General features: G+C 37.8%; 1 protein-coding gene across 4 annotated transcripts in view; it reads left to right on the top strand.

Annotated features, from left to right (window-relative positions):
• PLA2G4A (phospholipase A2 group IVA) overlaps positions 1–23,241 on the top strand; it is a 134,865-nt gene extending 111,624 nt beyond the window's left edge. For all 4 annotated transcript variants that reach the window (XM_036343609.1, XM_036343611.1, XM_036343610.1 and 1 more), the window contains 4 exons: positions 3,096–3,280; positions 11,726–11,921; positions 13,386–13,543; positions 22,629–23,241. In XM_036343609.1, the coding sequence (XP_036199502.1) occupies positions 3,096–3,280; positions 11,726–11,921; positions 13,386–13,543; positions 22,629–22,760 (671 nt within the window). In that variant the 3' untranslated portion in view covers positions 22,761–23,241. The remainder of the gene's footprint in view (positions 1–3,095; positions 3,281–11,725; positions 11,922–13,385; positions 13,544–22,628) is intronic.
• Positions 23,242–24,033: the final 792 nt, after the last annotated feature.

Here is a 24,033-nt window from a genome sequence, read left to right as displayed (position 1 = left end):
CCTTCAATCCAAACCCTTTCCTGTACAGTAGAATGAAAGTCGATTTGTGATAAAGTCAATGTCTATTTTTAAATTCATCCAACCCTCCCCCCCAAAAAAATACCTGACCTTACAATCTGTGACATTATTTTTTTAAGTTGTGACACTTGATTATATTCATTTCCATTATAACATCAGTTAAATGTGTCTTCTTCAGAAACGTAGGCTTTATGGATGAATGATGATGGGCTTTCAAATAAACTTAGCTTTGTAGAGTATTTAGACTCCCTAAAAAGATTCTTAAGTAATTTTTACTCCACAGTAAAGGAAGATTACAGAAGATAGTTCTCATCTTTGCCTAAAATGACTCAGCGGAGCTAGAGTGGAGACGGGCCTCTTGACATTCCTCAAAGCCTTTCCCTTCTGCTACACTCCCTTCCCCCTGGCCCTCGGTTTTATTAGTCATTGTCTTGCTGATGTAAAAATGGACGTTTCCTCTGTGTGTACTTTATTACATCTGTTTTACGTTATTGCTGTGATCGCATCACCCAGCGTGGCTCCTTGTGGTTTGCACAGCACGCTTGCCTTCTGCACTTCTGCACTCCACATTTTAACAACTTCCTGGGAGTTTGACAATTTTTTATGTAGATTCAGAAGTGTTATTTAAACAAGAGGAGTAGAACTTACTATACCTTGTGTTATGTTTATGGCATCAATGTCTGGTTATATATACCTTCAATACAAGCCCTAGGGTTGCTAGATAAAATATAGCATTCTCAGTTAAGTTTGAATTTCAAATTTGTTGAGATATTTTGAAATGTTTTAATCTAGAGTTGTTTTAAACTCATGATCTTTGGAAAGAACTTTACATTTTATTCCTTAGAGTGTCTCTTGTTAAAATTCTATTTCACTCAGTTTGCATTTATCTATTTGAAAAGAAATGTACATAATATATTGATTTTAATCAGAAATCCAGATCAGTCAGTCTCAAGTTTATTCAAATTCATTATATACAGATTAACATTGCTAAAAATGACTGCATTTTAGACTGAATTTATTGAATTTAAAAGTGATGTTTCAGGCAATGCCCTTACTGAGATGTACCCCGTTTATCTCTCGCCAGTTACCTTACATTTTAAGATTACCATGTGTATGGGATGAAAAGTTAAAGGATTTAACATAAACTGTACTCATCTTGGTTCATTTAATTTTTATTAAAACTCCTATGTATTATACAGTTAAAATACCATACTTTTTTTTTATTTTTACACTCCCCACTATGCAAAAAAAGAATTGATATTTTTATCTAGTCTATATATTATGTTGGGAAAATCTTATATTTTCATTTACCTTATGATTTTTGTACCAATTAAAATATGAGCATCTTAGAATTAAAACCATCTTTTAACCTAGAATGAGAAAAATTAGTGCCTTATTTTTGTCCCTATTTCTACACCTTGCAGACAATCTTTTGAAAACAAGATGATAAAACCCCCTCATTTGTTTACTTCAAAATAGTTGTATACGGGTGGAAACTAATTTTGGAGGAACTGTCCATTAGTTACATGACTTCTTCTCTGTTTACTTTTGTGTTTACCCTATTTACTGTGACATACACCATCTGGAATAAGAAATTGAGACACGAGTTCATTCAGGCCAGAGTTCAAAACACAAACTTCCAAATATTTGTGCATCCTAAATGGAATCTGTGTGATATATTTATAAAATGACCTTCGGAAATGTTCACGGCTGACCCACTGTAAGGAAACAGTCATAATTATAAAACATAGCGTGTTTCCATACCTATCCAAAAAACAGATGAACTCATTTCAGGTTTGAAAACCATGTATGTTTTGAATTCTGGGAGGATATCCTTCCATAGTGGCATTTTTAAATGCTCCATGATATTTTAACAGATGTTATATATACATGGGGTTCAAGTTCAAATAAATTTGGAAAAACTAACAACTTCATCCCCTTCTTCACAGTGCAATGGGATTCTCTAATGAGTTTGAGAAGTTCTATTTAAAAGGACCTCGTGTATAGCACTTTAAAGGCAGACTTACATTGGGATCTGGCTGGGCTTTTTATTGGCTGGACAATCTTGAGCAGTTACATAGCATCAGCCTCAGTAAACAATGATAGGAAAGTCGAGTAAAACTAAAACCCAACAACCTTGATCCTGATGGAACTGCAGGTTAGGGAGAATGCAACCATCTTCACGTTTTATTCCAAGTCACTTACAAAATAGAAATAATAGTGGTACCTATGTGAGGATTAAGTAGCATCTTCATTTTTTAAAAAGTGCTCTAAGTCCAAAGTATAGTAAGGAGAACAGGGAACACACAATATAATTGCCCATTACTTTAAGCTGTCGAATCTTATATTTCTCAAACCTGCTTGATCATGGAATTCGTATTTTGTGTATAGAATATCTGGTGATATTTTGCAAAACTATATGCTTTGAAACATACCTTTCTGTCAATTTATCTAGAGGTTGGAACCATGGTGTTTAGCTACATGCCAGAGTTGGGAATTGGTCCACATACTAGTAATGATTTTCTCTCAAATGTAATCTTGGATTTAAAAGAGGATTATTTTCTTGAACTCCCATCACCTGGAGAGGTGCAGTGTGATACCCATTCAGACTCTGCCACTCCCCAGTTGTATCACTTGAGAGATTAATTTATTCTGTCTTCTATTTATAGATTTTCTCTACCTCACACATCTGTAATAAGACTTAAATAAGATAATGCATGAGGTACTGTGTTTAAACCAGTAAAGACCCATGTAATGCTAATAGAGGGATCATGCTGCACAGATTAGAATTAATACCAAGGCCTGAACAATGTACTTTCCATGCATTATCTTACTTAATCCCCCAACAACTTATTGGATAGATTCTTTTACCCTGATGTTACAGGTGAAGAAACTAAGAGCTAAAGACAATCATTAATTTATTAATTGCTGAAGTTGGAGTCATGCCCAGCTCTGTTTGTCTTCAAAGCCTAGCCATATGGAATTCTATCTTACGTGTTTATATAATAAATTATTTTTATTCCCTAAGTAATGTTAAATGGTTGTTTAATTCATTCTTTCTTTTTTCCTTTTAAAAGATCCTGATGAATTTGAGCAAATATATGAGCCTCTGGATGTCAAAAGTAAAAAGATTCATATAGTGGACAGTGGCCTCACATTTAACCTGCCTTACCCCTTGATCCTGAGGCCTCAGAGGGGAGTCGATCTCATCATCTCCTTTGACTTTTCTGCAAGGCCAAGTGACTCTAGCCCTCCATTCAAGGTAAGAAGAATTTATGTAGCATCCTATTATCTACCACACTAGAGGCCCATTGCACGAAGATTTGTGCAATAGGCCTTCCTTCCCCTGGCTGCCGGCACCGGTTTTCTTTTGGCACCTTGGCTGGGACCCAGGCCTTTGGTCTGGCTGCAGCGGAGAAGCCAAGCCTCTTCAGTCTTCAGTTGTCTTCAGTCTTCAGTAGTCTTCAGTCTTCGCTCTGCGCCTGCATATGCAAATTAATCGCCATCTTTGTTGGGTTAATTTGCATACTGATTGACTGGTGGCTGTAGTGGAGTGACACCAATTTGCATGTTTCTCTTTTATTAGTGTAGATTCCTTTGCATGCCTTGTGAATATCTTGATCCTCTTGATTCCAATTTCTTATCTCATTATCCTCTCCTGCTTAAAAGAACTTTTTAATGATAGCCCTTCACCTACATTAAAATTCATAGTCCTGAGCGGGACAAGAATGATGCAATATATCTGAAGTTCAAGAAGCAACTTAGGCTGAAGATTTGGGAATTAGCAGGAAAAAGATAATTAAAACCATGTATTCTGTAAGAAGATAAGAGAACATAAAATAGTATCTTGAAGATTCAACAACAATATCAGGGGAAAAGGAGGCAGATCAAGGAAGGGAGTAATGTTATGAAAACCAACTGCAGATACTCAACAAGGAAGTTCTTGGTGAACTGGCCAAGAGAAGTTTCAATAGGGTTGTGAGCGCACAAATCATACTGCTGTGACTTGAGGGATGAGTGGAAATTAAGAAAATAGAGACAGTTCTATAGACTGTCCAGGAAGAAGAAGACGGACTGTATCTGGAGAACAGGAAAAGTGTGTGTGTGTGGAGGGTTGGGTTGTTAATAGAAAAGACTTGAGCATGCAGATGGCTGGGAGTCATTAATGAAGATGTTATTGAAGAATGGAGAGATGACATATCAATAGGGTCACATCCCAGAGAAGGTTACAGGGGTGAGGAGATGTAAAATTACAGGGGGAGAGTAGTATGAAAACATCCATATTGGAGCAAGAGGGAAGGGAGGAAATAATGGCTGTGGAAGGAGGTTTGTAGTTGGCCATGGAGAAAGGAAGTGAAGAAACTACTCATCTGATGACTTCTAACTTTGATAGGAATTAGTTATCTTTGTAGAATGAGAGGATGGGGTTAGTGAAGCCAGGGGTATGGGGAGAATAAAAGTCTGCCTCTGTGAAAAAAAGAGAAAAAAGTTCTGAATAGGCAATAGGGAAAGATTGCTGGGCTGCCCTGCGGCCTCACCCAAGTGAAACTGTGACTGTTAACATTCCCTCCACCTGAAACACCTCAAACTGTCTTCAGACTCATCTTGAATGTTATCTTTCGTGACCTCCACAGGTACAGCTTCAGAATGAAACACTTAGTAAATTCTACAAATACAGCAGTTTTCATGGTGTACTCTCTGTTTATTTACATATATATTTATACTAGAGACCCAGTGCACAAAATCATACATGGGTAGGGTCCCTGTCGGCTGCCGGCTGCTGGCTAGGGCCTCCCTTCATTCCATGCCGCCCCCTGCTGGTCAGCACACGTCATAGCGAGCAATCGAACTCCTGGTCAGTTGAACTCCCGAGGGGACACTTTGCGTATTAGGCTTTTATATATATAGATGTATGTATGTGTGTGTTGCTTCCACTGTCTGTGAACTCCATGGGTACTCAAACACTATTTGTGTGTTTTTTAATTGTGTATTTTGTCCTAATTGCCTTATAAAGCCAACCAAAATATATAGGAAACATTTTTGGGGGGTGAATGAATGAAATGCTGTAAGAGAGATGGAGGTCATCTACATTTGATAGATTAGGAAATGGAAACTCATAAAGATGAAGTGAAATGGTCCATGATCTTGAATCAGGACGTCAGTGATAACCTTTGTCCCCTGACACTTGGCTTCCTTTCTATTATACTATGATTAAACTGCTCTCAAGACTAATAATAATGGTTATAACTCTCTAATATTTATAAAATCTCATATTTTTAAAATGCTTTCAGATTATGTCTTGAGCCAGTTAGTATTCAGCCAAGTAGATAAGGATTGGTGAGATAAGCGATCTCTTCACATCCGTAAATTAAATAAGACAACGGGCGAAAAAAGCCTAGCCCAGGACCTGCCTGGGGAAGTGCTAAGTAAGAAATGGTCAAGCTGGACCCAATTGCAAGGCTCCACAATGAGAACTGAATGCTTTTTCCCATCACCAGCTGCCTCTGTACACACTGCACTTGTACTTGTTTCTGCTCTGTGTTCCACAGTCAATGGTAAAACATGGTTCTTGATCTCCATAACATTTTAGCTTTGGGGGGGGGGGGGAGAATCTTATACATAACATACATTTTGAAGGAAACCAAGAAATTTACTGTAAAATAGTTATTTGGGTTTACATAAGTATTTAACAGTGCTTTACTTTTTAGATATAATTAATAAGGTTTAGAAATTGATGAGAAATATGCATGAAGTCCATTGATAGGAGATTTGTATAAGAATACATTGGTGTGCATCAGAGTAGATGAGCAGGGAAATAAATGGAACAGGTTGGAAAAATCACAGAGATGGTACAGAGATGGCAATGAGCACATCGGAGAACCTGGGCATGAGCTAATTAGAAGTGATAGAGATAAACCTCCCATTAGAGGGGCATTAGGGGAGAATTTAAAATTGGATGATAGAAAAGAGAGACTCAGTGAAGGGTTTCCAGCAGAAAAATGACTTCATGAAATTGGAATTATAGGATGATTAATCTGAGAATGGAGAGTGGAGGGCAAAAGATTAAGATTAAGAAGGCTTCACTGAAATCCAAGCATATGCTAATGAGGCACCAGGCCAGAGTGGGTGACTATGAAAACCAAGAGCAGGCTGCCCTGAGCAGCAGTGGGAAGTAAATTTCAGTAGATGATTCTGAGACAACAGCTTAGAAGCTAGTTCTGGGGATAAATAGCTATTATTCATATCACTTATGGGAGTTTAAGAATGTCAGTGCCATCATTTTATATGAAATCAGAGCTCCGCCACTTCTAAGACCTGCTGTTGAAAGAAAGTGTTATTTATTTTATGGTTTTATTGAATTTATTGGGGTAACATTGGTTAATAAAATTATACAGGTTACAGGTATACAATTCCATAATACATAATCTGTGTTCACAATACAATAGAGAGTCCAGAAATAAACCCACGTCTTTATGGTCAATTAATATTTGACAAAGGAGGCAAGAACATATAATAAGGTAAAGATAGTCTATTCAGTAAATGGTGTTGGGAAAATTGGAAGAAAGTTTTAGAATATAGTTTTGTATCTCTAAAAAGAACGACTGTAGTTTGTTAGTTTGTAACTGTACGTTGATTCATTATTTCTAATTAAGAAGGATATGTGCTCATTGTAAAAAATTTGGAAATTTAGAATATATCTCAAGTGCTTGTGCTATTTGTGAACAACAGCTGCTGATATTTTGGTATTTTCTTTTAGTCCCTCTTATTATTATGTGTGTGTGTGAGCACCAGGATCATATAGCTTTGCACACTGCTTCTTTCTACTTAAAATTATATCAGGAATTCTTCTCCCATGCCAGTAAAAAAATTTTAAACGTTATAAACACAGCATGATATTTCTATTGTGAATATGCAAAATTTTATTTAACAATGCTTTACTTTTTAGATATAATTAATAAGGTTTAGAAATTGATGAGAAATATACATAAAGTCTTTTGGAAGGAGGGGAGAAATTCCAATGTAATAACTGGAGATATGCAATATTATTTTATTAAGGTGACTAAATCATGAATAATTTTCTATTTTTGAGACTGAAATATGAATATCATTTGTAATTAAAAAAACAACAACAAACAAACCATAGCCAGGCTAGTGTGGCTTAGTGGTTGAGCATCAACTTATGAACCAGGAGGTCATGGTTCAATTCCCGGTCAGGGTACATGCCCAGGTTGCTAGCTTGATCCCCAGAGGGAGGCATGCAAGAGGCAGCCAATCAATGATTCTCTGTCATCATTGATGTTTCTCTCTCTCTCTCTCCCTCTCCCTTTCTCTCTGAAATCAATAAACATATATTTTTTAAAAAGCAAACCATAAATGCTAGGCAAAATATTAGAACCATTAACTTTATTTCACAGCTACTATTATTAGCATTTCATAAGTATAATTTTCAGATCGTGTCAGGGAGATAGAAACTGATGGATATCTTGGCTTTTAATAAAGGCAACCATTTTATTTATTATATCTGTATTGTAACTGGCCTTGAAAGTTGATGACATCAATGTCAGTAATACTATTTTTTTTTAGATTAGTAGACACACACCCTAATAAATAGTTCAGATATAAAGAGCCTCGTGAATCTCAGAATACTCTTATTATTTGATTTTTAAAAAGCAACTCTGTGTTTCACTTTGTCATTTCTTTTTGTTAAACATTTAATAAGTTAGATATATGCCATGCAGATTTAGCTTACCATTAGGGTCCATTCAGGAATTATTATAATAGGATTATCCTTTAATATTGGCCATGAATGTAAGCCAGGGTCTTTATCTACTTAATAATCAGATTGTGAAATTAGAAAAACAAAACAAAACACCTTTGGCTCTTTTGAGAAACAAGTAAGGAAGATAGGAGAATTCAGAGCTTGCGACTAGATATTTTCCCCTTTCACCTGACTAAATTTTATAGAGAGTAATAGGTTAGAGTTATTGTGCTGTAAATTACGTTATTGTGCATTATGTTGCCATATATCTAGCTCAGTTTTTCAGTGCTCTTTTAAATGCTTAATGAACAGAATCCAGAACAATGAGTTCATTCTCTTAAAAATAAAAGGAAAGAAGGAGAGAGAAAAGAAAAGAAAGAGGCAGTGAGAAAAGGAGAACGTGAAGAGAGAAGGAAGGCCGAAACCGGTTTGGCTCAGTGGATGGAGCGTCGGCCTGCAGACTGAAAGGTCCCGGGTTCGATTCCGGTCAAGGGCATGTACCTGGTTGCGGGCACATCCCCAGTGGGAGATGGGCGGGAGGCAGCTGATCGATGTTTCTCTTTCATCGATGTTTCTAACTTTCTATCTCTCTCCCTTCCTCTCTGTGAAAAATCAATAAAATATATTTTAAAAAAAAAGAGAAGGAAGGAAAATTTGAGCCAGTCTTCACAAAATGAAAGAAGTATTACATATGTCCCCTTTCTCCCCCCATTGACCTCTTCTAGGTGCCCCTCCACCCCACCTCAGGCCTTCATCATCCTGTTGTCAGTGTCCATAGGTTACACATATATGCATACAAGTTCTTTGGTTGATCTCTTCCTATCCACCCATCCTTCCCCTGCCTGTAACCTCTTAGTGAAGAAAAACTAACGAGAACTGCAAAATGTTGTGTAAATTCTACACACAATTAGACATAGAAAATTATTTTCATGCACATTGCTTTACAAAGCTCTTGGATCCTAATACCAGCATCCTTTTATTAGAAATGAGAATGGCAAAAAACATAGAATAATGACTTCTAAATTATAGTTTTTACCTTTTGTATCTTATGTTAGTTGCTTCAATAATTTTTAAAGATTCTGTAAATGTATTTACATATGTATACTTCATAACTTTCTCTAATCTAAAAATTGCTTTAAAATAATGAGAAACATCTTAGAAAGTGCAGATCCTAGGTTTGTATAGAGAAAATACTCATTTCATATAAAGAAAAGCTAATTTATAATGATAGATATAAATATATTTCTTATTTATAAATAGGTAAAAAAATATCCCATTCATACTATAGTTTAATTATATTTCTGTTATTTAGATTGTCTTCTGTCTTTCAAGATGTTTTATTAATTCTCAAAAATGAGCACAAACATTTTATAGGGTATTACTCTGAAGGATACTATCAAATTGTTATCGCCACAGAAAATAATTTCGATTAGTACTATGTAAATTTACCATGAATTCATCTCTGGAAACCTGAAGCATCTGAGGTGTCGAGTAACAACCAAGATGGAGAGTTATCCTAGAACACAGTTCTGGCACATTGCTCTAATTTGTGGAGCCACGATTTCTTTGCTCACTGCATTCTTTTCAAACTCATCTGCTCCACTCATAGTCTGTGTCCTTGTTTCTGTCTTTACAAGCAGAGAAATGAGACATCCTAGAGGAGGTGGTTTTTCCACCCTGTAATCTTTATAGTCACTGGTTTTAATCGCTTCCACATCCGGATCATATAAGGAAAGGGAAAGTTTCCATCACTTCCGAATTCCAGCGTGAAATATCTATCTAAAAATAGCCTGGCCTTTTACCTCATGCAATTCCCCTTTTCCTCTTTCTCCACACATCCGCACACCCTTGGTCGTCCTCTTGAGTCATGTTTGTAAACACTGGAAAGCTCTTTTCTCCCGTTGGCCTCACGCAATTGACCCACCCTGTGGTCTTTTGCTTTTATTTTGGTGTTGAAGAGTCTTGAATGAACACCAGTGCCAGATAAGAAGCAACAAGCTGAGTAATCCAACTGAATGGGGAAAAGGAATCAGTGATAAAAGTTTTCTCAGGTTTCAAGCAAGGAAGTGTTAATATGCATGGGATTTTCAGTGAAATAGGATCAAATAGGAGCGGGCAAAAGTAGGTTTCCAGTTGTGAGTATGTGAAACACAGTTTATTCTTGTGTTATTGTTTAACGATTGTATTATTTTCCGTATGAACAACTATAAACCTACTTTTGCTCACTCTGTAGTTAGTTTAGTAATTTATGAAACAAATGCTTTAATGTACTTTAATGCGTGAATATAAGATTTAATATTAAATCTTTTGTTCTCCCATATGTTTATTTCTTTGTGAGTGGTTTTCAGGGAGAATTTTTAAATTCATGACATTCCACAAGCATCAAGAACAGTGACAATCCAATGAAAAGGATATTTTCCTCTAAATTTAAGGTGCTATTTTAAAGTACTTCTTTTCTGCCCCAGGCTCAGTGGATAGAGCGTCCCAGGTCAAGGGCACATGCCCCTAGTAGGGGGCATGCAGGAGGCAACTGATCAATGATTCTCTCTCATCATTGATGTTTATCTCTATCGTTCCCTCTCCCTTCCTCTCTGAAATCAATAAAAATATATTTTTAAAAAACCTAAAGTACTTTTTTAAAATAGAAATTACTGAGGTTTTGAAAATACATTAGCTTAGTTACTCCTCACAGCAATCCGGAGAAAGGTAATAGCATTAACTTTATTTTATAGGCTATAAAATGAGATGCAGAGAGATAAGGAAGAGGTGAGATATACATGCAGTGGGTTTGGGAGCCCATGATTTCAGGGATAGTGGATAGCCTGGTCCCTGTTTGTTTGGTTGTCATTTATGATCTCCATTGTACCATTAGCGGAGTATCGCTGCATACTTCAGCCCTCAAAGAATTCTAATAGCAATCTTATGAGATATGTATTATTATAACCATCCTTATTTTATATTTGAGGGTATTGAGTGTGGAAACATTCAGAAATGTGCCCAAGGTCACATAGCTCGCACTTGAACTCAGACAATCTGGCCCCAGCGCCTGTTTCTGACTTGTCCCACTCCCCCGTAAGCTGATATAAATAGAAATAAGTTCTGTTTGCTGCACCTCTCCGTGTTGATTTATATTCTCCAGTTTAAATGTAATATTATGTGTGTGTGCTTACTCATTGCCTTAGTCAGCCTCGATGCAGAAAGAAACTGAAAATCTTAGTGGCCAATAACAAATGCGTATTTCTTGGGTCACGTTCCATGTCTGCAGCTGCAGATCAGCTGCTCTGGCTCCTGGTACCTCTGTACCGCCCACGCTTGGCCACTGCACATGTAATGATAACATGGCCAGAAACTCAATTTCTTGTCATAAGCAGAAACAACCATGCCCTCTCCAAAAAAAAAAAAAAATACAAACAACTACCAAAAAAGTCAAGCAGAATAACTCAACTATTTTTGTATATATAAAAGTTATGATCATTTGTTGTGTGGAAATGACATAGGTAAAATATTTTTGCATACATAACATTTATTAATTATTATTAGTTGTGTGTAGATGATATAGGTAAAAATTCAGTAACAGGTTCATTGACTCCTCAGGGTTAAAAAACATTCACAGGGCTTATAAATGCCCAGAATCCATACTGTTTTTTCTCTTGTAGCAATTACATCTATATAATTTCATTCAGTTCAGCTCATTCCTAAAATTTCCAGTGCCTCCTATGGAGCTAGTCGTGAACCAAGAATTAGCATAACAGGACTGAGGTTGTTCACGGAGTGCTTTTAAGGTTTTTGAGATTGATGAGCTTCCTGGGAGGAGGCTCCTGGTTTGTCTTAGCGAGAAGCACAGTGCTAGCACATAGTACACACCTAGTGAATATTGAATGATGGCCAGAGCAGCCGAACAAATGAAGACCGAAACTTCCCAAATGCATCTTTCCCTCTCTTCCATAGGAACTTCTGCTTGCAGAAAAGTGGGCTAAAATGAACAAGCTCCCCTTCCCCAAGATCGACCCTAATGTGTTTGATCGAGAAGGACTAAAGGAGTGCTATGTCTTTAAACCCAAGAACTCTGATATGGACAAGGATTGCCCAACTGTCATCCACTTTGTTCTGGCCAACATCAACTTCAGAAAGTACAAGGCTCCAGGTACGTGGGGAATAGGTTGTATTCTGCAAAGGAGAAATCTGATAAAGGAGCAAGACTGATAGTAAGCTGGTCCACACTGGCACTTGCTGTACCGGCTGTTACAACTTTGAATGTTTCCCTTCCCTTGATGAAGAGCTGCTATCCCGAGACCCTCCAGTGCTCCCCATCTTTCTCATTCCTTGATCCCCTGGGTTCTTCACCGTCCAGAAACTGGAGGGTTAATAACTGGCTCAACTAGCTCTGCAAAATCTTTGGGGCTTTACTCCAAAAAGCCCCAATTATGTTTGCTGTGATTGGTTGGGGCCCTTATCATAAGGGTTTGTTAAATATTTTGAATATCACCATTTAAGGGAGCCCTTATTTCAGAACAAATCCTACAGAGGTTCTGGGAATTTGAGCTGACCACAAGATGAATGTAATTGAGCAGCACAACATGGTTTTCATTCATGTTGCCAGGTTATATTCCATAGAAAAAGAATCAAGTTCAAAGCAAGTCATCCTGTCGTACCACAACTTGAGGAGCCATAAACTCTTTAGTTTCCTGGAACATATTGATTAACCAAAGGAGGTCTGGAGACTGACAGGCAGGATCCTGAAGGCCTAAAAATCAGACTATTTTTAGGACCAGAATATATAGCTATAAAAAAAATAGTCCAGGAGGACTTAAGAGGGGACTATGGAGAAGAAAGTGATCTTTTTCTAGATGGTGGAGGGAGACAGAGAAAGGATCGATAGGGATGGGAGTTTTTATGACTCACAGTTCTTAAACAGTGAGTGGAGTACTTGAAACCTAGAGAGTTTTCTATCACTGTTAATTCTCAAGGCTGATTAGGGGATTTCTGTGGCATGAAGGCAATTAGATAGTGTTTGGTTTTGGGTTCCTCCAAAAGCTGATTCTGAGCAAAGGATTCAAGTGCATATAGTGTGTTTGCGTGAACTAGGGAACTTTGATAAGGAACTGACAGCAAAAGATGTGTCAGAGAGTCGGCTACGAGGAAGAGACTTTATCCTGCTGGGAAACGCTAGGAAATGGAATAGAACTTATGCTGCAGAATCATCCTTCCTCTTACACAGGAAAAGGCAAGGGAACTCAGGTGTTTAAAGCCTAAGTCCTTAGTCTCTTTGGTTGACTGGTGCCTGGGAGGAGTGATTTATCAGTGTTTCCATCCTTGTGCTAATGAGCTAATCAGACTTCCACAGTTGTGGGGGTGGGGGCTGGGTCGGGGATAGAAGGCCCTTGGGCACAGAGGTACAAACCCTGGCAATTGGAAGTTGCCCAGTCAAAACACAGAAGTCCTCACCCAGGCAATATGTTGGGGACACAATAGTGTATATACAGATTACATGACCTCAATGGGGGCTCCCCATGTTATGTTTATGACTCTTTGTACGTTTCATTCCCTGGGTTTTAGAGATATTTTGTAGTTTTCCAAATATCCCACTTGAGACTCTTTTGATATTTAGGTGTTCCAAGAGAAACTAAGGAAGAGAAAGAAATAGCTGATTTTGATATTTTTGACGACCCTGAATCACCATTCTCAACCTTCAACTTTCAATATCCAAATCAAGCATTCAAGAGGCTGCATGATCTGATGTACTTCAATACCCTGAACAACATTGATGTAAGTATCTCCTCCGATCATTGACAATGTCAAATATTTCATATCACATGACCATAGCAGTACTTCTTTTTAATTAATTAAAAATAAAAACAAGGTTTATGAATGACACCACCCAAATTGTACCGTTTTATTTTTCATGAATTATTTTATTAATCTCCAGAAGAACCCTATAAAATTCACAAATAAGAAAATCAATGCCTCCACCTGGACAGAGCCTACATTTTATACTATTATTTTATTGGTGGGTTGGTTAATTCTCAAGTTTCTTTCGCAGATATCTAATGTATTTGTCATATGACAAAATAAATTAGAAGTAGGAAGAAAAGTGATAAAAATAAATGTAAAAGTAGGAAAGTGATCATAACCAGAAGAGCGGTTAATGAATTTTAAGTGTCTTTATTTTTCTGGATCTTAGGAATGTCGCCAAAAGTAGCAGCTTTCTCATTTTTTAGCCCTTGAGATATCAAGTTTGCTTTGATTTGGAAACTTTAGAAACAGATTATTCTCTTCAGTATCATTCTGATCATTTGTATATCTGCTGCTAAGATGCTGTGCCCACGTGTGAAATTCTTTAGTTGCTAACTCACCATTAAGGAACACTGCTGTGTAATTGGAATCGTGTTGGCTTCTTGTTCCAAATCATAGTGTCTGCAAAGTTATAATCAGTTGTGAAAGCCAAAGTTCATTAGCCCGATTGGATTTTGCACATTCGAAAATAAGAAAACAGAGAAAAAAGAAGGGAATTAAATGGAGAGGGAAAAGCATCATATATAATTTGCCAATCTTTTTGGAGACTGTGTGAATGGCTCAAAAGAACACATCGTGCGTGGCTGACTGTTCTTTGTATCTGAGATTTAACTGGGTTTTGTGAGCTAATAGACTTCTGGCACATCTAGTTTGCTTGTTTGTTTAGTTTGGCCTGAGACTAATAATGATCAATTAAGTACAGTTATACTGTAATCTGTTTATTAACCAATACCTTTAACTTTTGTAAATGTAGGAAATTTTCCCCAATAAATTTCAGTTCCTGCAACTTTTTAAAAATATAGATTTTTATTGACTTCAGAGAGGAAGGGAGAGAGAGATAGAAACATCAATGATGAGAGAGTATCATTGATCAATCCGCTGCCTCCTGCATGCCCCACACTGGATATTGAGCCCAAAACCCGGGTATGTGCCCTGACTGGGAATTGAACTGTGACCTCCTGGTTCATAGGTTGACACTCAATCACTGAGCCATGCCAGCTGCACCTTTTAAAATGCTTTCTTGTTAGCCCTTCATTATGAATAATATGTGATAATTAATGTAGAGCATGCTTAACAAATTTTATAGCATATGTCAATTTCTAAATGTATTTATTCCTTTTTTATCTCACAAGCAGTGGACATTTGAAATCCCTATGCTACATTATTTCTGTTGCGATGATGAAAATATAAAGAATAGTAAGAGAAAATCATCGATGATTTATAAAAAGCAAACATTTTCAAATAGAGTTGTTTTATAAAACCCCTGCAGTTAAAAGAAACTACCGGATCATATCAGAGTAAAACTATTTTTCTGGTATGAAACCAATAAACTAAAACTAAATATTCCTTGGGATGAAATGTATTATACTTGACAAGTTACCCTCAAATGGAAAAAAATATATTGTAGGAATATATAAATTCCTTATTGCACTTGAGAAAATAAAAGGTACACACACTTATGGGGGGGGGGCACAAAAGTAGGTTTAAAGAAGATAAAAAATATGAAAAAATAAATAATAATAATAGAATAAACTGTGTTTCTCGTACTCACAACTATAAACCTATTTTTTTCTACCCCTGTGTATACATGTGTGTGAATATATATATATATATATATATATATATATATATATATGACTATATGTAGCTTAAACATCTGTATTTCTCTCATTGTTTTCAGTTCTGGCTTATATAAAACCTGCTAAACTATTTGCTATAAAAATGATGTAGTTCTATTTATATATTTTACAAACAGTCTTCAAAGTGGTGTTTGACAGAGATGATACAGTTAAAGCCTGAACAAAAATTGACTTAGTTCCCAGGTAACTGTCCTGCCTGTTGATTCTTCACAAACCATTGAATTAAGTAGATTTTCATTGTTTCCAAAAACTTTCCCTGCACAGCATGTATATAGAAGCAAGGTCACGGGCTTTATATCAGGTTTAGATCTCAGACAGGCTACTTGGGTGACTTTGAATGAGGTACTTAAACTTTTTGGGCCGCAGTTGACTGATCTCTAAAACAGGTGTAGCAGCATATATCATAACGGCTGTGGTGAATCTTTAATCAAGTGATGTATGAACAGTGCCTGACAAACAGAAGCTGCTCATTAAATGGGAACCTTACCTATGTGTGTCTGTATTCTGTACCATGATGGATATACCTCAAGATCTTTGCCAAGCCCAGAATTAAGAATATAAACTGGCCCAACCAGCATGGCTCAGAGGTTGAACTTTGATCTAAGAACCAGGAGGTCATGGGATTGTGTGTGTGTGTGTGTGTGTGTGTGTGTGTGTGTGTGTTTAATTTTTTAAATTGATTTCAGAGAGGGAGGGAGAGGAAGAGAGAGATAGAAACATCAATGATGAGAGAGAACCATTGATCAGCTGCCTCTTGCACACCCCCTACTGGGGGTCAAGCCCACAACCCAGGCAGGTACCCTTGACCAGAATCGAACCCTGACCTCCTGGTTCATAGGTCAATGTTCAACCACTGAGCCATGCTGGCGGGGCCAGGAGATCATGGTTTGATTCTTGGTCAGGGCACATGCCTGGGTTGCAGGCTCGATCCCCAGTGTGGGACGTAAAGGAGACAGCAATCAATGATTCTCTTATCATTTATGTTTCTATCTCTCTATCCCTCTCCTTTCCTCTCTGAAATCAATAAAAGTATATTTTTTAAAAAAGAGAATATAGGCAGGTCTGCATAAGTAATACCAGCCTGGGCAGTAAATAAATATTGTTTGAGTGAATAAATATAGGCTTCCTCTTAAATTATATGACCATTGAAACTTGTGTTCAAGTAATTCCTGGGTGTGTGTGTGTGTGTGTGTGTGTGTGTGTGTGTGTGTATGCATATGAGTGCACCTCACACCCAGGTAAAACTTCCAGCTTTCACTGACATTTTCTCTCTCCCTTGATAACTCTTCCTTGTACCTACTTTTTACTGAAAAAAACGTATTTTATCAGAACCAAAGCTTCTTGATAAGTGATGATAAAAAGTAACAAAACTGCTGGGGTAGGATGCTGGAGACTCCATCAAGCTCAGTCATTAGCTAAATCGCTCATTCCCACACCATTTGAAAAGAGCAGGTTACTAATCCACACCAGCAACACACACATTTGCTTGCTGTGGACTGTCAGAGCTGCTTGAAACTGGACACGGCATATAAACTCTTGTCATGCAGAGACACTCGACTGCCAGCCCCTTATGAGGACACTTTTCAAGTTTGAGGCCAAGGCAAACTTTCATCTTCAATTCACATGCGGGCATAAATTTCCACTCTGTAGAGGCTACGCTGTCTCTGACAGCTTTATGCTTCTGCTGCTGCGTTTTTCCTCAGAGATCCTGGCTGGCCCGCTCTGGGGAAGCTGGATTCCTGAATTCCATTCATCTTCAGAAAGCCTCTGCTCTGCCAGTGCTCACTCCGTGACAGCAGCCTGGGTCTGTTTTTGGCGTCAGGCTTCTGGCTTACTCAAACGTCCCAGATTCCTTTCCCTTGTGCGTCACCTGAGTGCTTGCACCCTGGCAGTATTTCATGCAACCTAACGTACGGTGACTTCTACTGGGAGACGTGTGGTATGTGGGAAATGCGGAGCCTTTGGAGTCAGACCAAACTGGGTGTTCCGATGCTTGCTTGCCGCCTCTTGGCTGCGTGATCTTGGGCATGTAGGTTAACCTTTCCAAATTGTACCTTCCCCGTTTGTCAGGGGAAACAATGCTACCTGTCTTACAGATCAGGGTGAGGATTAACTAAAACCGTATCATTTAAGGGCATCTAAGAGACACTCAATAAACTGAAGCAGCTCATGGGATAATGACAATAATTGTTATCATTGTTCACAGTACCTTCTGCTCTTAACTATAGATGTAAACCCATGGAAAACAAGGACTTGCCTTCTTTACCCTGCATCCTCCAGAGATGCTGAGCACAATGCCTGGCACCTAAATTACGCAGTAACGTTTGTGTGAATGATTTTTTAAATGTCATTGACTTACTGGCAGAAACTGGTGAAGAATTTAATGTGTTAGGAGGAGGGGATAGCAAGGGCCAGGATACAGCGTGGAGGCAGAGATCCTGACCATGGAGAATCTGCACAGAGTGTCTGCCTGGCCAGGGAGTGGGGCCACCGGCTCTGCTCATGCACCACTAACTTTCATCTGGAGGGAATATGACCTCTGGGATCTCTAGGACCTGGCTGATTCAGCCATCACCAGAAAATGTACTGCTATGCAGTCCCTCTCATTCAATTTATCAATTCGATAGGCACGTTCTATGTTGTGTGTGAGTTTATTCAGCATATGTCAATGACGATAATAATGAGCTTTTAAAATTTCTTTTCAAACAATTCTATAAGGTGCTAAACATTAGATGCTAGTTAAAAGAAGGAAAAGCACATATCCGGAAGTATTGGTACTTCTTAATTTGATATTTCATCATCATGATGAGTGTCTAGGTACAGTTAAAAGTTTTTATCTTTTCAAAAAATTTTTAGAAGCTGTAAAATATCATGGCCTAGATATTAGGCCCAAATTCGTCCACCTTTAATGCTTCCTGTAATCTCTTTCCATCCTATTTCTTCATTAATTCAACACATTTATTGAGTATCTACTGTGACAGGCACTGTTTTAGGAAAGAGGGGTGTCACAGTACACAATACAAAACAACAACAACAAAAATACAAGGAAGTTTTGAGTGCTTCATATATTCCAGATGTTTCCTAGATATGCCATGACCTTCCATCTTCAGCCTTTTTATAAGTTATCCTTCTACTGAGAATGCCCAGTCTTTCCACTCTACTGATAAAATCTTATCTGTCCTTTAATTCAACCCAAGACTCATTGTCCCCATGAGTTAATCCTTATCCTGTTTAATTCAACCTTTAATGATAACCTTCTGTGGACTCATTAATTTTACAAATATTTATTGTTTCCCTTCCATGTTCTAAATGTGGGGGTCAAAAATGATGAGACATAAAAGGTCGCTGCTTCCACAACACCAGTATTCATTGGGAAGGCAGACATTAACCAGAAAATTCTCAGTAATTTAGACCAGTATACCCTCTTGTATTTTTCTATATTTGTAATTTTTATTTCTTTCTCCAAATAAATACTGTAACTTCCTCGTTGGGCTCATTTTTAATTTTTCTGTTGTAATTTAACATTTGCTTGTGGGTTATTTCCAAACTCACTGTTCTAAATATGTTCCTTTTGGGGAGAAGATCACATTTTACATGTTTTCTTTTCTTGTTCTCTGCCCTTATTGCCAAAGATTTAAATGTTCTGGAACAACATTCAGGAGGCTAGTGAATGGCACAAGTGAGGAATGACACGTGTCATATGTAGGGACAGGCAGTGGGGATATCAGGGTTAATGCTAGGGTAACTGGCAGAGAGGATTTGGAATCTCAGTGGATTTCAGGGGTGAATGAAAGAGGAAATTAGATATACACACTACTTAAGAATGCTTCTAATTATGAAAAACCGGGAAGATTCAAATATGACATATTGCTTTTTGGGGGGCATCAAGTTGTACCATGTATCATGCTGGAAGTTTTCAATTTAGCAACGGATATAGTGCTAGGTTTAGCCTCTTTGGTTTATATCACACAGAATTATAAATCATAGCATATTGGTGTTTTTTGCAGTAATCCGAAAAAAAAAAATCTGGTTAATGGTTTTATAGTATTAATATGCCACCTAGTGGTTCAACTTGCACATTCTCATTGCATATGATTTGGGTGTCCCTGAATTGTGTAAATATTAATTTTAATTTATAAAAATGTCCTGTTTCCTAGAAACACCTGCCAAGGTCCAATTATGGTAAATGCACTAACTATTGATAATGATACTGCTGAAGTTTTGTGCTCATGAATTCATGCTAAAGGAATCGACAGTCTTTATCAATATAAATCTCCCCTTTAATCTTTTATAGGTTAAAACTTTTGAGGTGTTTGGAAAGGAAATAGCTGATTTTTATTTTACTTGGTACTTCTCTGTAATAAGAGTTGATGCGTCTTGTGCTGCTGTGTTGAAGGAGAAACCAACTGAAAAGTTGGTGATTTGATCTCCAGAAAGGAAGGGAGATAATTTTTCCTTTTAAAAATTTTTTTAAATTGCAGTTGAAATAGTATTTTTGGTGTGTATGTGGCTTCTTCTTTGTATCCTTAGTTCTAGGAGTTCCCTTCAGCTAGTCTTCAGATGTTTCTCCAGGTTGATTGTTCTATAAATTAGTTGTAATTCTGATGTGGTCTTGGGAGGAGGCATGTACAATGTTTACCTACTCTGCCATTTTGACCAGAAGCACAGGCGGAGATTATTAAAAGAAGGTGTAGTACGGCCCTTGCTGGGTAACTCATTTGTTTAGAACGTCGTCCCAATATGAAAAGGTTGTGGAGTTTAATCTCTGGGGTCCCCAGTCAGAGCACATATAAGAATCAATCAATGGCCCAGCCCATGTGGATCAGTGATTGAGAATCAACTTATGAACCAGGTGGTCCCAGTTCAATTCCCAGTCAGGACACATGCTTGGGTTGTGGGCTTGATCCCCAGTAGGGGGCGTGTAGGAGTCAGCTGATCATTGACTTTCTCATTAATGTTTCTATCTCTTCCTCTCCCTTCCCCCTTTGAAATCAATAAAAATATATTTAAAAAAGAGAATCAACCAATGAATGCATATGTAAGTGAAACAACAAATCAATATTTCTCTCTTTCTTCCTCTATCTCCCTCTTTCTCCCTTCCTCTCTCTCTCTCAAATCGTTTTTTAAAGTGTTAACAGAAGATGTGCTAGGACACATTTGGCCTCAGAATTGATTTGCCGACTTTTACCAAATAATAAGCCCACTATTGGCTATCCTTAGTGATCTTGTTTCTAGTAAACTTCATAGCTTCACATCTAATGTAAAGCTCCTGATTGTCCTCACATATGTTCAGCTTGAAAATAACAACAAATAGACACTAGTATGGAATGTTGCCTATGTGCTAGGCACTGTGCAAAATACATTTTATAAATGATCCTCAATCCCTACAAAAGCCAAGATTAGTATTATTATTTCCATTTTATGGAGAAGAGGAAACAGACTCAAGAATTTCAGCTAATTCCCCTTGATCTCACGTAGCCAAAAAGTGTTGCTCCTGCTCCCTTCACAGGCCGGAAGCCTCTTCTGTTGCAATAGAATGAATTGTGTTTCCCTTGCTCATGGGTAAATAGGGTCAGCAAATATCTTCTTGAAAAAACTCAGTAACATTTGAGCCCATTTTCCCCAGAAGACAATTATCCAGACAGGCTGGGCAGTAGGTTTACAGATGTTCATATGGAAACAATACAATAGTAAATAAATAATAATAATACAAGAGTAAACTCTGTTTCATATACTCACAACTGTAAACCTACCTTTGCCCACCCCTGCATATTTAAACTTAAAAATCATAAAGCAAATAAAGGTGTCACATTCCTGAGGTAAACTCCTTTCCACAATACAACTGCTTGTTGTTTCAAGTTGCTGTTACAGAACAGAGGAGCCTGCCCATCGGGCCTGACATAAAGTCGTAGAATACTCCTTGCATGTTACCACCGCCCAGGTCACACAGCTCTCTTCCCCAGGCATTGAACCCGGCTTGTCCAGAGAGATTGGATGTGGGGATGGGAAAGCCCCTCTGTGCGCACCTCTCCAAGGCCAAGTGGGCCACACCAGCTCTGGGAGGGAGGGGGCCATGGGATCCTAAACTGCTCAGACTTGCCGAGCATTGCTCCCCATGGTAGAGGGCTTAAAGACCTGTGGATAATACCTCAATGTTGCTTAGAGATCCTGGGGTAGAGATTAACGGGGATTGTAGGCTATCCCTGTGTCTTGTCTCTGTGTCCGGAAACTTCTATCTCAGGGTCATTAGATGAAATCCTATAGTCCCATCCTGGGGAATGGGCCTTCCTGATGGTGACAGGGATCGAAAAAGGCAGCAGAGCCAAGACTGCAATCCACGCCTCTCTTCCGAGGCCCATTCCCATTGCTCTGCAACAACTTCTTCAGCCAAATCCCAAATTTCCCAGAAGTTTCTAACGAGGTTAACTTCATACCCGAGAAGCATATGATAATCATAATAGCAGTTCTTAGAGTTTGCAGTCACCATTCGAGTATATGCAGAGAATGTTCTGAATGAAACATAGCCATCATCAATCAAAACTCAAAGCCCAGCGTTTTCTAGATAAAGGACAGCCATGTTTTATAACTGTATCTATTTAACTGAGGAAGCAGGGCAATTCGCCAGCAATGCCTTTTCTTTTCATTAGGCTTAGGGGAAGTCTGGTACTTCCCTGGCTCTTCATTTCCATTTGTCCACTAACGAAAGAACCCAAATTCTAGATTTAGTCATTGCTGTTTCTTCCCTCTTATCCTCTTCCCAGTGGAGGACAGAATGAAGCTAAATTTACTGTGTTAATACCGAGTACTTTATTCCCAATTTTTAAAAATTGTTTTATTGCTTAAAGTATTACAAAGAGTATTATATATGTCTCCCTTTCCCCACTCTTTTTCTTTTTTGTTTTTCTCCTCCCCTTGACCTTCCCCTAGCTTTATTCCCAATTCTATCAGCACAAAATCTGGAACATTCCCAGGATAGTTTTTACTCTGGTAGGAGAGGGAAGAATGTTTGAATATGAGCTTAACAAGAATGTAACGGTGAGATGTTGAATTTTAATATATACATATATGACTCAGAGATTTCTTTCTCTATTTTAAAAATAATTCTATAATAAGATTAATTGGATTTTTATTTTGATCAATCAAATGTTTAAATGAGTTCAGGGCAGCACTAATGATACCCTGTTTCCCTCTATTTGCAGGTGATAAAGAATGCCATCCTTGAAAGCATTGAATACAGAAGACAGAATCCATCTCGTTGCTCTGTTTCCCTCAGTAACGTTGAGGCAAGAAGATTCTTCAACAAGGAGTTTCTAAGCAAACCCCCAGCATAGTTTGTGTACTGGAAAGGGCCAGCAATTTCTGATGCTGAGGCAGTTTGAAATCCCATGACAACTGGATCAATAGCACAGCACAGACGTTAGTACTAATTATAAGAGGCTGATTGATTCTCAAATTTGCAGTTATTTATATAAAGCTGCATGAGAATAATACCCTTATAGGTTTGTTAGGTTAACAGAGGATGTTGATTATGTAAAAATATACTCAGCTACATTTTCTATCAGTATGAATTTCCTGATGCAAATGTAGGGACATAGACTATATTTTCAGACATTCCTCGCCAACTATGTTATGTGTCCTATTTTTATAATGTGGTTTCTGTTTAGAATATTTAACATGTCGATCTCAATAAGTTAGACTTTGCATTGTGTATGAATGTTATTCACTGACTGGATTCATGCCACAAGACAACACTATTTTTATTTATATATGCATTTACACATTTATGAAATAAATACATTTGTTTGCAAATTAGCATGAGGTAACTGAGTGTTATTATTTTTCATGAGATATTGCACTGTTGCTACAAAAGATCTCAGATTCATGGCTTTCAAACATAAAAGTTGTTCATCCTAAATTCAAATGTGAAACCTCTCATTTTAAATCAGTTATTTTTCTTGTGTATAAATTGTTGAACGAATGGTACTAGTATATATTTATTCAGCAAGTAGAAAAAATGTAACCACTTCTAGCTAAACCCTTTATTTTGCTGACATTATCCTGGACTGTGTGTCCTACAGAAAGCACCAGAGGAACATCCAGAAGAGTGGCAAGGGCTGAGTATGCAGGGCTTGTCTTAGGGACAGTCTGTATTGCAAAACTAAGGGCTTCCTTCTCCTTCCTTTGACTTGTCTTTCTTTAAGCTAGCTAATCATTTGTCTTTTTTTTTTCTTTCACCTTTCATTCACATGTCCACCCATGAGGAAAGACTAAAAACAAAAATAAAGAATGAGGGAACACTTGAAAGCTCAATTCTTTCATTGGTTGATTTAGGCACAGGACAAATGAGTGCCTACAACTGTTCATCAGGCACGTTGCAGGATCTGGGAATACAACAGCGGACAAACCTGACCAAAGCGCCTCTCTTCAAGGACCCGGCGTTCTAGTGGAGGTGACCGACGATAAGTAAGTTTCTAGACTGTTAGAAGCGCTAAGGAGGAAATTAAAGATGGGCAGGGAGGAGGTGGGAAGTGTTGGGTTATGTAATTTTAAATGAGGTCCTGGAAAAGTTCATAATGAGAGGGTGACGTCAGAGTAAAGATGGGA

Source organism: Myotis myotis, unplaced genomic scaffold (assembly GCF_014108235.1).
Source record: "Myotis myotis isolate mMyoMyo1 unplaced genomic scaffold, mMyoMyo1.p scaffold_m19_p_18, whole genome shotgun sequence".
Classification (NCBI taxonomy): domain Eukaryota; kingdom Metazoa; phylum Chordata; class Mammalia; order Chiroptera; family Vespertilionidae; genus Myotis; species Myotis myotis.
This window is presented reverse-complemented; position numbering and strand designations above follow the sequence as displayed.